This window comes from Podarcis pityusensis (assembly GCF_964106645.2).
Source record: "Podarcis pityusensis genome assembly, chromosome: 14".
Lineage (NCBI taxonomy): Eukaryota > Metazoa > Chordata > Lepidosauria > Squamata > Lacertidae > Podarcis > Podarcis pityusensis.
The window spans coordinates 30,526,462-30,540,393 of NC_138039.1; the positions used below are offsets into that span (position 1 = coordinate 30,526,462).

The window sequence follows — 13,932 nt, forward strand, 5'->3', positions numbered from 1 at the left end:
GGTATTCAGAGGCAGCCCCATCCCATGACACTAAAGCTAGCATATTCCTATCATGGCTCCATAAATTTATCTGTCCCCCCTTATAAAGCCTTGATTGTGCTTGTACCCCCAGACCAAGTGCCACACATCAAAGCAACTCTCATGGAAACTGATAGAAGCAGGGTCTCCTTCAATTTCCAGCAGGGCTTTTTGACTTAGCTGCTATTGTGTGGTGGAAACAAAGGGTCACTTCCTCTAAGAAAATTCATTGTAAGGAATGGGTTTGCCCTCCTAGCAGCAGTTTTCACTACCGGTAGTAGATTGGTCCATGCAGAAGCCAATGGAGAAGTCATCTCCATCAGAGTTGTGTGAATACAAAAGTGCTCATGCTTTGATGAGTACACAATTAGACTGCTTGGGGTGGGGGAGAGATAACATTGGAGGTGCACATGAAGATGCCACTTTTCCTAGGAAAGTAAAGGTGTTACTTCATGCTTGTTTACTAGGCCACACCTGGAGATGGCAGGGACTTGCCTTAGCAGCAGCTATAACAACTAGATTTAGCCCAAATGTGTGAACTGGCCTTGTGTTTGAATCTGCATGTGGTGCTGTTATCTGTGGTGGCCTGTTCACATCTGCACGTCGTTGAGCAAAGCTCTAACATGTGCGGTTCAGCTGTATATCTCATTGGTTTCCAAGGAAATGAAAGTCAGAACATGTAGCCTTCACTTTTGCATTCCAGTGGCATTCTCTTGTTGAATGGAATACCATGCGAGTCATGGCTGCATTTGCAAAATGTGAAATATCTGTGAACACGAAACAACAAACTTCTCTCTTCTTGATTTTTCCTGTTTTTCCACAGCACATTCAACTGGACAGTTCCTTTCCTCTCTAGCCTGGCCTGTTTAGTCCTTGCAGTAGTCATGATCACCCTGTATTACATACCACTAAGGTACATCGTTTTAATCTGGGGTAAGTTGGTCATCATACATTTAAAGCACTATGGTACGGAAGGAAGTCAAAGCTCATTTTGAGCAAATAATATAAGTTGTGAATATGTGTATTGAACTGAAATGAAATATGGAAAACTCAATAAAAATTATGATAAAAAATAAATAAATAAAGCACTATGGTACCACTCTGAAGAGTCATTGCCCCCCCTTCAGCTCTGGGAGCTGTGAGTTGGTAGGCCCTTATTCCCCTCACAGACCTACTCTTCCCAGAGTTCCGTGGAAAGAGGAACTGCTTGTTAAACCACTCTGGAAATTGTAGCTCTGTATGTTGTCACTGAAATAGGCAGTTTTGTGCAGTTTCCCCTTGTATATATGTGGTTTTGTATACCTTACTTGGGCTAGAAAACCCCATCACAAATTCAGAGATGTGTGAATATTGGAGGATAACTGTATTTCAATTCATATATGGCTTTGGACATTGCAAATTAGGTAGGTCTGCATTAAAAATGTGAATCAAACTGAATTCCTGTCTCCCATCCCTAGCCTTGTCAATTAGGAATGGCCCATGAATTTAAATTGTCACTCTCCCTAATGAGAATGCACAGAATGGAAGGGGACACTCACAACTTGGTATATTTTGCAATGGGTCATCCCCTCCCCAAGGCCAAAATGTAGCCAGAAATGCATCACTTAAGTTCTGAGTGATGGCCGTTCTTGCTTCTCTGCTCCCCCCCCCTTTTTTTGAACAATGGGACTTTTCATTGCCGAGACAAGCCGGCTTGCTTTGTAATAAACCTCCCACCACTTCCTTTAAGGAAAGATGTTTGTGAATGATTCCACATGACAGCAACACGTGTCTGGCTTGTCCGTATTTTCGCACTAATTTTTTCTTGTTAAACTCCTCCTCCCTTTCCTGCCTGAGCAAGTAAGGCCTTTTCTATAGTGTGATGTGTCTGTTTTATCACCGCCTTTTTAAAAACAAACAAAAACAAAACAAAACCATGTTTTATGTTGGTGTTTCCATTCGCAGGCATAAATAAATTTACTAAGAAGCTTAGAAACCCTTATGCCATTGACAATAATGAGTTGCTCGACTTCCTCTCCAGGGTGCCATCTGATGTTCAAAGGGTAAGTAATGAATGGCTGCGTCCAACAGAGACACCAGCCCAAAGAGCCACCAGGTGCAGCACTGGAGGAACACACGGAAGGGGCATTTGGGCTAGAGGAGATAAGGCATCTGAAGAAACCATAAACCAGGGTGGGAAGGGAAAGGAGGAGGCAGACACAGGAAAAGGGAGGGATGAAAACCCAAATGGAAAGGAATTGTATCCCCCAAAGCGCTCTCTTTCTAAAACGGTCACAGACCCACTTCTCCCAGCCACCTTTGCTCTGATTTTAACATTATTTCATTTGGGCTTCCCATGCTCGAAGCGCCTGCCTCACTCTGTGTCATGGGCAGGGCAGCCCTGAACTGGTGTCTGAATGGTTCAGCAAGACTTTACAACAGTATTGACCCTTAGACACTGTTTAAGTTCTGCTTTAAGCAGCAAAACATCTCTGGCTCCCGGTTTGTTTTAAAAGGCATGTGAACTTGACATCCTTTTATGCCATTTGACGAACAGCTCTTGACCAGAAGCATCAAGGTCCAACAGGCTAGTCATTAGAGGAAACCCTCTGGGCAGACAGAATCCCAGTTTATCTCTGTTTGCTTCTGCCCAGTCTACAAAGTCATTAAGCTTAAGTGTATTTTCTGCTCTCGCTGTCTGCTCTCGCTGTCTGCACCAATTCTTTCTTGTAGAAGATGCAGGATTTGTACTGGCGGCATGCATTAATATTTATATACAGAAATAAGTTGCTTTCCTGTTTTTCTGTTTAGGTTGCATTTCAGGTTTTGCATTTATGAATTTTGCTTGAGCGGTTTCTCTTATCCTTGGTGGCCTTTGAGCAGGGGCAGTGAACCTCAGACCCAGGGGACGAATGTGGCCCTCCAGGCCCCTTTATCTACCCATATCCCCCAAAGCTTGGACTTCTTGCAATTAGGATGGGGAAATGCACTGGCAAGTGTGTGATAACTTTTGCCCTGATGCAGCAACATCTAAACTCCCTACCAGCACATCAAAATGAATATTCAATAAACAGGTCATCTGGAAGCACCCTAACAGAAGCAGACAGTTTACCATTGCCTACCTTTTAGAAGACATCTGAAGGCAGCCCTGTTTAGGGAAGTTTTTAATGTTTGATGCTTAATTGTGTTTTTAATACTCTGTTGGGAGCCACCCAAAGTGGCTGGAGAAACCCAGCCAGATGGGCGACATATAATTATTATTATTGTTGTTGTTGTTACCTAGAATTGTTGCATACATTTCCTATTCCTTCCACCAAGACAACATTTTGGGGTGGTTCTTTGTTGCATACATTTCCTAATCCTTCCACAAACACAACATTCGGTGGTGGTTCTGTTTTCGATTTGTTTTTTTTTTTTTTAAAGTGTGGAGCTGGAGAGAGGAAGATGTCATTATTGTGTTTTGACCTGGATAAATTCTAGATGAGTAGCTGTGTAAGTCTGTCGCTGAAGCATAAGACAGAGAGTCTCATGACACTTTAATTTAAATGCCAATACGCTTATTTTTGGAGGAGGTTTTGTACACAGAGGACCACTTCATGAAATTCATGAAGCTAAATATGCATAGACTCAGGTCCAACTGGGTTTGGGAACAACCATTTTGCAAGGTGAGACCTCCAGGTATAGGGCGGTATATTAATTAATTAGCTTAATTAAATGCGAAATTTAAAGAGAATGGTTGTATGCTTTGAAAGAGAGATTCTGTACACAAGTCAATCTGTCAGAGTGAAGAAGGTCCAGTCACAAAGGGTCAACAGGACCGGGAACATCCAAGTTTAGATAAAGTTTGGCTTTACTGTGTCAAACCAAAACTAACTTGTATTAGTGACCTTGTGGCTTGCATTTAATGAAATAAGGTTTTGTTCAGACATCTTGCTTTGGGTTTCCTTTATTGTTTTTGTTGAATATGCCTGAGAGTGATATTCAACCAAATCATTGTGTGGGTGCAAGATTATCACTAGCACTAATGTATCCCAATTTGCACCCCCACATGTCTGCCCTGCACCATCCCCAAATCTGCTCTGGGGGTTGGGGAACCCCAGAACAGATTTAGGGGGCATACAGGGGAAGGAGAAGGGAAGAAAGTTCCATTGCACAGCAATAATTCCTTGTGCTGATGGAACACTTCCCTTAGCACTGCTCTGAATACAGCTGTTTCTCCATAATGGATGGAAGCAAATAAGAAATGATAATTGTAGACACTATGTTGAGTATTGTAAACAAATGTAGACACTATGTGCTCCAAATTCTGAAAGAATTACACACTTGCCACATGACGTGGTGGGAGGGGGTCCCATTCCTTTATCAAACTCCATGAAAGAGAACTAAAAATAAAATGGAATGAGGCCTTTTCTGCCAAATGCCAAAGTCAGGTGGAAGACCCCTCTCCCCGCCTCCCGCTCAGTTGCATCTCATTAGGAAAAAAAAAATCTGGTTTTAATATTTTGGTTTTCAAGAAATGATGCATGACTTTTCAAATCCTTCCTGCAATTAATCCCCCATGTTACTGTGTTTAGAAAATGATTCATTACTTTTGAACCTTCCTTAGTTTTTCCCTCGGCTTTTCCTTGGGGAGCCATTAATGCACAGCGTAGTGAGCTTGGGTTACCTTGTTGCAAACGTGACGTCTGTTTGTTTTTACAGGTGCAACGTGCTGAATTGAAACCATACAGTGGCTCTAGTCCCATTAGGAAGAAACGGAGCGCTCTGTAGGATATGAAGCTTGGAATGCGTCATGTGCGTGCACACACACATAGACAGACACACTCCATTGCAAATGTACACGCAGGGTACCCTCTCCTGCCCTCTCCTGATCAGTCCAGTGCTGTGGTCCCTGCCTTGTGTCCAAGATGTTTCATCTGCAAGACATGCATCAACATATATAGATATATCCTGTGTATCTGACTCTTTTCCCAAGCACATTGATATGCCCCTGTAAGAACCAAATGAGAACTGTAGAACCTGGAATGGCTTTCAGCGTGGATTTTGGAGTCGAAACCATACAAGGGACTTCCTCTGATTTTTGTATCATAGAAAAACAATCTTTCTCTTTTTGCTTCGCACAGCAGATTAACAAAGCTGATATGAAATGTTCTGGGTTACTTTACTTTTTAAAACATATCCAGCAGATTGGCTTCAAGATAGAAGAAAAGAGTCATTGTTAGGCCAAATGACAGTGTGTAGATGGTATTCAACTCTCAATTAGTGAGTCTTTGGTGCCCAACTTCGGCTTTAAGCAATGTACAGTTTGATAAATTGTTCTATCATAATTACGAGAAATTGCTTAGTGCTGTAGCAGTCTCATTTTTTTCTCACCCAGCAGATGCTGCTGATGTTTATTCATTTTAAACTGTTTGTACCTGCTGCTGTTCTTGGGAGGAGTCTTTTGCTGGCAACAGACTTCCTTCAATCAGCCACTCAACAGGAATACCAGAAGCAAATCTTCTCTGGACCCTATGGATTTCCGATTTTACCTTCTAAAATTCCATCTTATCAAACTCTTTGTCCCTTCCCGCCACACCTTAATCTAAAGACTTGCCAACACTACATATGCAAAGTATTTTTTATAACCTTATATGCATTGATTTGCATCACACCAAAGAAAATGCTATAACAAAAATGCCTGTGATTTATTTTTTTTAATGAGCTATTTTAAAAATGTGCAATCTGGATGGTGGTTGTGTTGCATTATACATTGCTAGTCGCATTTAGAGGACTGAAGTGACTTTTGAGTCCTAGTCTGTCTTGCAAACAGGGGAAATTATGCCTGAAAAGCAGAAGAGAAGAGAACATGGTTGTGGAATCCAGAGTTGTGTGTGTTCATCAAATCCCCTGAATGTATTTTAGTTATTCCTTTGATGCCACGCATTGGTCAAGAGTGGAGACGGTGAAACTTTTCCAGCTAGTGGGCTGGATTCTCAGATCACTCGACACCCACAGATCATTTTGACAGGTGGGCAGGGCTGCAGAACCTGCCAATCACCATGATGTTGGGTGAAGTGCTTCCATTGTCAAGCTGCATGGGCAAAGGCACTGATGACCAGCTGATTGGCAGAGCTCTGTAAGGACCACTGATTAGACTGCAAACCCTACTTCCTTTGCCTACGCAGTTTGTCTTCAAATCATGTGGGTAAAGGCACAGGGCTTTGCAACCACTGGCAGTCAGTGGATCAGCAGTGCTTCCAAGCCCTGTTTTTGGTAGGGAGCAAAATCTTTACCTGACCAAAACCTGATCATAAGACATTAGGTGTAAGACAGGGGACCATGGTTGGAGAAAAAAGCATTATGGGTGAATTAGGACCGCCTGCTGGGTTTAATTAGGCTCATAGGCTGAAGGTTCCCAATTGCTGGTTCCCAAGAGCAGCCTTTTCCACTCTAGGCTGGGTCCCAGATGTTGTTAGACTACAACCCCTGCTAGAATTGCCCAGGGACAATGGGAGTTGTAGTCCAGTAAATGAGGAGTGTGTGCTGGAGGAGACTCTTGAGAGTCCCATGGACTGCAAGAAGATCAAACCTCTCCATTCTTAAGGAAATCAGCCCTGAGTGCTCTCTGGAAGGACAGATCGTGAAGCGGAGGCTCCAATACTTTGGCCACCTCATGAGAAGAGAAGACTCCCTGGAAAAGACCCTGATGTTGGGAAAGATGGGGGGCACAAGGAGAAGGGGACGACAGAGGACGAGATGGTTGGACAGTGTTCTCGAAGCTACCAGCATGAGTTTGATCAAACTGCAGGAGGCAGTGGAAGACAGGAGTGCCTGGTGTGCTCTGGTCCATGGGGTTGCGAAGAGTCGGACACGACTAAACGACTAAACAACAACAACAACAACAATTGAGTGTGGTTGAGGAAGGCAAATCTAGAGGCATAATTCTTGCTTTGTATATGAAAAGGCTATAATGATTCAGTTCCCAGGCAAGCCCTATCCTTCAAGAGGAAAGGCAAGAGGGAACATAACTTTTTAAAAAGTTATTCTTTAAAAACAAAGAACTCTGGTGGGGATGGGGGGGAATGGATTCCGTTTGCAATTAAAGGTGAACCTACCTAATGTGCACTTTCTAAAACAATATACATACTGAAACACAGGCAGCTTTCAGAATTTGCATTTTTCTGAATACAAAAAAGCATATATTAGGGGAAGGTGGGCATACAAGTGCATATATTAATGAAAATAATATACAAAAATGCCTTATACTGGGGGAAATTGTTTGGGAAAATGTGTATATTTGTCAAAGCTGCATAGAAAAATGTGTATGTGTATATATTAGGAGAAACACTGGTGAATAAGGTTTTTTTAAAATTGCAAATTGCTGCTGAAATGTGGAAAGCAGAATATAAGATGGTTAAAGCAAGAAAACCAGGATTGACAGATTTATGCATTCCTACATGAGATGGCGGGACACGGGTGGCGCTGTGGGTTAAACCATTGAGCCTAGGGCTTGCTGATCAGAAGGTCGGCGGTTCGAATCCCCATGATAGGGTGAGCTCCCATTGCTCGGTCCCAGCTCCTGCCAACCTAGCAGTTCAAAAGCACGAAGTACAAGTAGATAAATAGGTACCGCTCCAGCGGGAAGGTAAACGGCGTTTCCGTGTGCTGCTCTGGTTCGCCAGAAGTGGCTTAGTCATGCTGGCCACATGACCCGGAAGCTGTACGCCGGCTCCCTCAGCCAGTAAAGTGAAATGAGCGCTGCAACCCCAGAGTCATTCTCGACTTGGCCTAATGGTCAGGGGTCCATTTACCTTTACATGAGACGGCCAGTGTGGAATGTAATATCCTTTATGCCCAATATGTGAGATTCCAAAGTGGGTTTCTTCTTGACTAGCTTTGGAATACTGGTCTAAATGGGTCTTTCTATGATCCTGCAAGCCAATTCTTACATCCTTAAGTTCCTGTGAAGCAGCAGAGTGAAGCAGGTGAAGAAACATCACATTGGGATGAGGACAACTCTGGAAAGTTTCTTAGCAGAGGATGATTGAATTCCTTCAGCTGATCCAAGACTGGTTCACTGAAAGCTGTGGGGTGTGTTACAAAGACAGCAGGTCTCCAAATCCATATCTGATAACATTTTTGCCTTGGATAGAAATATCCTGGGTCTTGATATCCATTTGTTATTCCTAGACCCACATGCATAATGCATGCCATGAAAATTCATACCAGATCACTTGATGTTGGATCCACTTGCTTTCCATCAGATGTATCCAGTTACTTTGAGCAGCTTTCTGTGGGTTTGGTTTATGGGAGATTCCTTTTTTTATATACAGAAAACATTTTGATGGCACAATAAATATCAACGTGGAATATATTTTATTTCACAGTAAAGGGTCATCTTCTTCTTTTTGCATGAGTTAAGGGTTTTATTTCATCCAAATCCAGCCAAGATGTGTGTATTTGTGTGTTTGCCTCTATAGCTGTGTTCGTTTGCAATCTGATCCAGTAGTGCCTTATGGGGGAGAAGCAGAATATGTATGGCTTACCCACTGACTTCAGTAGAGGACCGTTCTCCATTTGTATTCCACTGAAGCGAACGGAGAAGGCTACTGAAATGTAATGTGATGGTAAAACAAATGTAATAATCCTCATAGAGAGAATATGCATGGGGAAATATGGGCTTTGTCAGACTGGGGGCATAAATTGAAGGGCAGTGTTTATTTGCTTTTTAAGAAAAGAAAATTCATTTTGAAAAATCCCAAAGCAGCATGAGGACGAGGGAGTTGCAAACAGGATGTAACCTAAGACATGCCAGTCTAAACATCAAGGAGACAGAGAAGTAAACTGGTGGGTTAAATAGACAGGGATAGTCCAAGAATGTGGAGGTCCCTAACTCTTATCAGTCTTAAATCATGCATACACATCTTATACAAGATGAGTTGCACGGAAACTTCCAAGAAAGGAAGACCTAGCCATGGTGATAATTCTTCATGTATTTGAAAGACTTGCCATTGGCAATTTGTGTGGATTTCTACTGCAGTTCAGGACTTCTGAATCCTGCTCAAAAACTGTGGCATCCATATTAAAAGTCTGTCAATTTTTTGGACAAATCTGTGGAGTGTTCCACCTGCAACACAATGGTTTTTTCTTCTTCTTTTCCTGACAATCATACATTTTTGCGATATCTGTGTCCTTGCAAAGCTTTGGTGTGAAAATGTTGGTATTTTGGCATCTCTTCAAATCCCATAATGTTGTGCAGAGATAAATACTGCAAGCGCCATGCCATACTATGGATATATTTGTACAACTATGCAGCCCGTGATAGAGTAAACGTCACCAGAATGGCAACAACCAGGACTACAAATCCCAAGATGCATTGTGCTCTCACATAACATGCAGCTGACAACATTGAAGGAAAGGTACTGAAACAGAAGCAGTGAAAATTTGAAAAAGCAGAAAGAAATATCTACGGAGTTCAGCTGAAATTTGAATGGCTACTCCTAAATTTGCTTATCATGGTTTGGAAGGCTATGCTGTGAGAAGTATGATGGTGACATCCCAGGTGACAAATTTTGAGAAGCCTAAATTTGGTCTACTCTCCAAGCACACTTTTAAAATGTGCTGAACTGCGGGAAACATTTTTTTCCAGCAAATTTTCCCGAAGAGCACCTGTGCAACGAAACAGCAATGTCCTCAGAGGCATCACATGGTGGCAAGTTCAACTGTCATATGGTTTAAGCCTTGCTTTGATCATAATCCTCTCCCCTTCTTCCACTTTCTCTCTCTTATCCCACCCACCAATATGTCTTAAGATCCCTTGGGCACATCTCAAACAGAGCAAGCTGCTTTCTAAGAAACAGAAAAGACTGGGGGGCGGGGTGAGTGAGGTGGAAAAGGAAGAAGGGAGGGGGATTGGTTTCCTACCATTCCTGGCAGTGGATGACTTTACTGAAAGTCAAAGCCATCGGCTCACATTTATCACTGCCAGTCTTCCTCTGCATATTTTTTTTTGGGGGGGGAGGGGGGTCTTCGCCATGCACTGTTAACGGTGATTGTCATGTAATTAAATCACTGCTCATCACGAGAGCCTATTTTTATGCTGAGATAAGCATCAGAAGTCTGCAGCAACGTCCCCCAGATCAATAAAGATGTTCCCTGTAGGATTACAAATAGACTGGGGTTGCGCAGGGCACTAGAATTAATTAGAAATTATTTCTCTTTTTCTCCCCCCCCCCACTTTCTACTTTCAATACATTTTTAATTGTTTATCCATTTTCAATGGTCCTTTAAGGGGGAAATCCTCTCCTTTAGTTCTTGGTAGCGATTTTTTGCCTATGATATCCTAGGCTCTGGGCATTTTCTTGCCCAGGATGGGGCGAAGTGCAGTCCAGTGAAAAAAGATGTGAGTAGATTATAAAGTCAACAGTGGTGGCTGCTGTCTCCTAAAATTGAAGATGCCATAATTCCCACTCTGCCAAACCACAGGCCCACTCATTCAAAGCTCCACCTCCTTCCTTTGTCCCAGCCTCCCCTTGGAAGCTCCTTTAATAAGCCTTGCTTACGGTCCCATCTACCATACCTGCAGAACAGGCCTTTTCTGCAGTGGCTCCCTGTTTGTGGAATGTTCTCCGCAGGGAGGTTCACCGGGTGCCTTCATTATGCATCTTTAGGCGCCAGGCAAAAATGTTCCTCTTTAACCAGGCCTTTAGCTGATTGACATCTAATGCCCATTTAAAATGTGTTGGAGAAGGGGGAGGTTATTGGGGGTTGTTTTTGTTTTTATTTTGATTATGTACTTTGTGTTTTTATATTGTGATTTTATGTTGTAACCTCCCTGAGACCTGCGGGTATACGGCGGTATACAAATTTTAATAATAATAATAATAATAATAATACCCCCACGTGGCATCCAGCTTGCAAGATTTGCAAAGCCTGCCAATCTGCTACTGGAACAAGTTCAAGGTGTTGGTACTAACATATAAGGCCAGGTTACCTGAGAGACCACCTTATCCCTTATACACCCAATAGGTAGTTGTGGTCTATTTATATTAATTTATTAATTTATATCTTACCTATCAACTCATTCCATGGCAGTACAAAAATACATAACAACATCATAAAGCCACAAAAACCATAAAATAAAGGGGAAATTAGCAACACAATCCTATTAATTATTGCAAAAATCATCTGTGGATGGAGGGCACTAGAGAAATTTAATTCATCATCATCAAATGCTTGCTACAGAGAAGTCGGGTTGAGTGTCATCAGCATACTGGCAACACTGTGCTCCAAATCCAATGTGCACTCCCAATTACTTCCAGTTGTTGTTGTTGTTCTTGTTGATGGCATCTGTCTGCCTGCTGAGGTCAAACTATTGGAAGGTTACATCATCTGCTGTGGCTATATAGACCAATATGGGATAGACACCCTTGCCCAATAAAATAGTTGAAGGGATCACCTCCCCCCAGTTGATGGTCAATGCCATTCAAATGGTGTGCTTGTGTGTGCCATGCCTTGTGATTGATTATATGGGGCGGACCTTACCGCTCTCCAATATTATATTCAAGTTTGCACCCCTGGAGAGACATGTTTTGTTGCAGATGAAGGCGTCTGGCTGTACGGCTACAGTTGCACCACAGTTCCGTCTCTCTGTGCTTCTCCCAGTGGCCATTCCTCCTCTGGTCACTTACCTGACCTGACTGTTGGTTCGAATCCGCATGACGGGGTTAGTTCCTGTTGCTCTGTCTCAGCTCCTGCCAACTTAGCAGTTCGAAAGCACACCAGTGCAAGTAGATAAATAGGTACCGCTGCGGCAGGAAGGTAAATGGCATTTCCATGCGCTTTGGTTTCCATCATGGTGTTCTGTTGCACCAGAAGCTGCTTAGTCCTGCTGGCCACATGACCTAGAAATCTGTCTGTGGACAAACGCTGGCTCCCTCGGCCTGAAAGCGAGATGAGCACCATACCCCAGAGTCGCCTTTTGATTTGCAGTGGCTGCCAATCTGCTACTGGGCCAAGTAAGGGATGCTGGTGGCACTGTGGTCTAAACCACTGAGTCTCTTGGGCTTGCGAATCAGAAGGTCAGCAGTTCAAATCCCCATGACGGGGTGAGCTCCCGTTGCTCTGTCCCAACTCCTGCCAACTTAGCAGTTTGAAAGCACACCAGTGCAAGTAGATAAATAGGTACCGCTGCGGCGGGAAGGTAAATGGCATTTCTGTGCGCTCTGATTTCCATCATGGTGTCCCGTTGCACCAGAAGCTGGCCATATGACCCGGAAAGCTGTCTGTGGACAAATGCCAGCTCCCTCAGCCTGAAAGTGAGATGAGTGCTGCAACCCCATAGTCGCCTTTGACTGGACTTAACCGCCCAGGGATCCTTTACCTTATTATTATTGTTATTCAGGCACTGCGGTTCTCTGCAAGGGATTCCCACACAGCGTGGCTGATGTTGCCAGCCCTCCTGTCACGATTGCATACATCTTTTATCATGCAGAGTTGGTCTGTCAGTAGGTCTGGTTCCTGAAGCCATCTCCCTGTAGAGCATGACCTTGGGGATCCTGCCATCTTCCATTCTATGGTCATGCCAGCATAGACAGCACTGAGACAGGAGCACAAACAGGCAGGGAATGTGGGCTTGGGGGCAAAGATGGTACCAAAGGGACTCCAGAGTGCAAATGTCAGAAATTTAGCAGGCAGGCACCCAATGCTACTCCCTGTGAATGGTCTTGCTGGTAGGCACACTGAGTTGCAACCAACATTTTTTTCGGGGGTGTGTGTGCGCGCGTTGCACATGCATGATGTCACACATGCGATGCCCCCCCCCCCAGTCCGGCCAGGCCTACTCAGCCCACCATCCCCCACCCACCCACTGCCATCCACCTTACCTTGTGAAAGGGACATGCGAGGTGAAGATGCTTCACCCTGTGCATCCCCAGCAGAGATCACCAGCGTGCCTTTCAGGGAATCGCTCTGGGGATTGCCAGAGTGATGCAGCAAGGCAAAGACGCTTCGTCCTGGCAAATCCTTTAGAGGATTGCCACAGAATTTGGGGGGAGGGACCCAGCCCCCTTCATGAAAATATGGGGGGGCCTCTGGCCCCTTGGCCCCCCTCTAGATAGTGTACCTGCTGGTAGGAGTGGAAGCCCTGGAGCACAGCACCATCAATTCCCATCACGCAGCACCAGTCCATGGTTGATGGTATAAAAAGCCACTGAGAAATCAAGTTCCAGCAATATGGTTGCAGTCCCCCATCCCTAACATAATAAAGGTGACTCATAAAGGTGACCAGTGCCATTTAGGACCTGAAGCCAAACTGAAATGGGTCGAGAATATTGGTATTTTCCAAGAACATCTCTACTTGCACCAAAGTAGTCTCTCCATCACCTTGCCCAGAAAAGGAGTGTTAGTGACTAGCCAATAATTGCCCACTTTTCTCACACTTTACATTGATTGAATTGTGTTACACAACACAAAGTCATCTTGGTGCGGTTTCTTCTCTCCATAGTGGGTCAAGATGGAGGAAACAATACGGGCTGGAGCTGTTCAGTTACGAAACCTTACAGATTCTGTCTTGGCAGAGTACTTTCTTTTTGCAAGGATGACTTTTGGTTGCAACCTTCCCAAGCAAAGGGGTAGCTGAAAAAATAACTTCGCTTTCTCCCTCTTCCTCTCTCCCTCCCCAGCCTTAGCTGTCAGGATCTTTTAGAAATAACACACTCCTCTGAGGAAGTCGGAATAGCAACAGGAAAATGAGTAAAAACCTATTATAAAACAGTTGTCCAAGAACTTAGGCACGGCACAGGGTAGAGATCGATACGCTGTGAAGGTTAAATCTATTTTCACACTGTGTTCCATTTCACAGTTTAATGGTGTTTTAATGTGTCTGTCACCGATTCTCCCCTTCATGTTACACAGGTAGAGCCTTTACAAAGAAGGAAAAGAACTCTGTTTCTC

The 13,932-nt window shown here is 43.7% G+C and overlaps 1 protein-coding gene across 7 annotated transcripts in view; it reads left to right on the plus strand.

Annotated features, from left to right (window-relative positions):
- The window catches only part of MCTP2 (multiple C2 and transmembrane domain containing 2), a 120,602-nt gene extending 112,214 nt beyond the window's left edge, over positions 1–8,388 (plus strand). For all 7 annotated transcript variants that reach the window (XM_080982120.1, XM_080982117.1, XM_080982119.1 and 4 more), the window contains 3 exons: positions 842–951; positions 1,963–2,060; positions 4,699–8,388. In XM_080982120.1, the coding sequence (XP_080838246.1) occupies positions 842–951; positions 1,963–2,060; positions 4,699–4,767 (277 nt within the window). In that variant the 3' untranslated portion in view covers positions 4,768–8,388. The remainder of the gene's footprint in view (positions 1–841; positions 952–1,962; positions 2,061–4,698) is intronic.
- Positions 8,389–13,932: the final 5,544 nt, after the last annotated feature.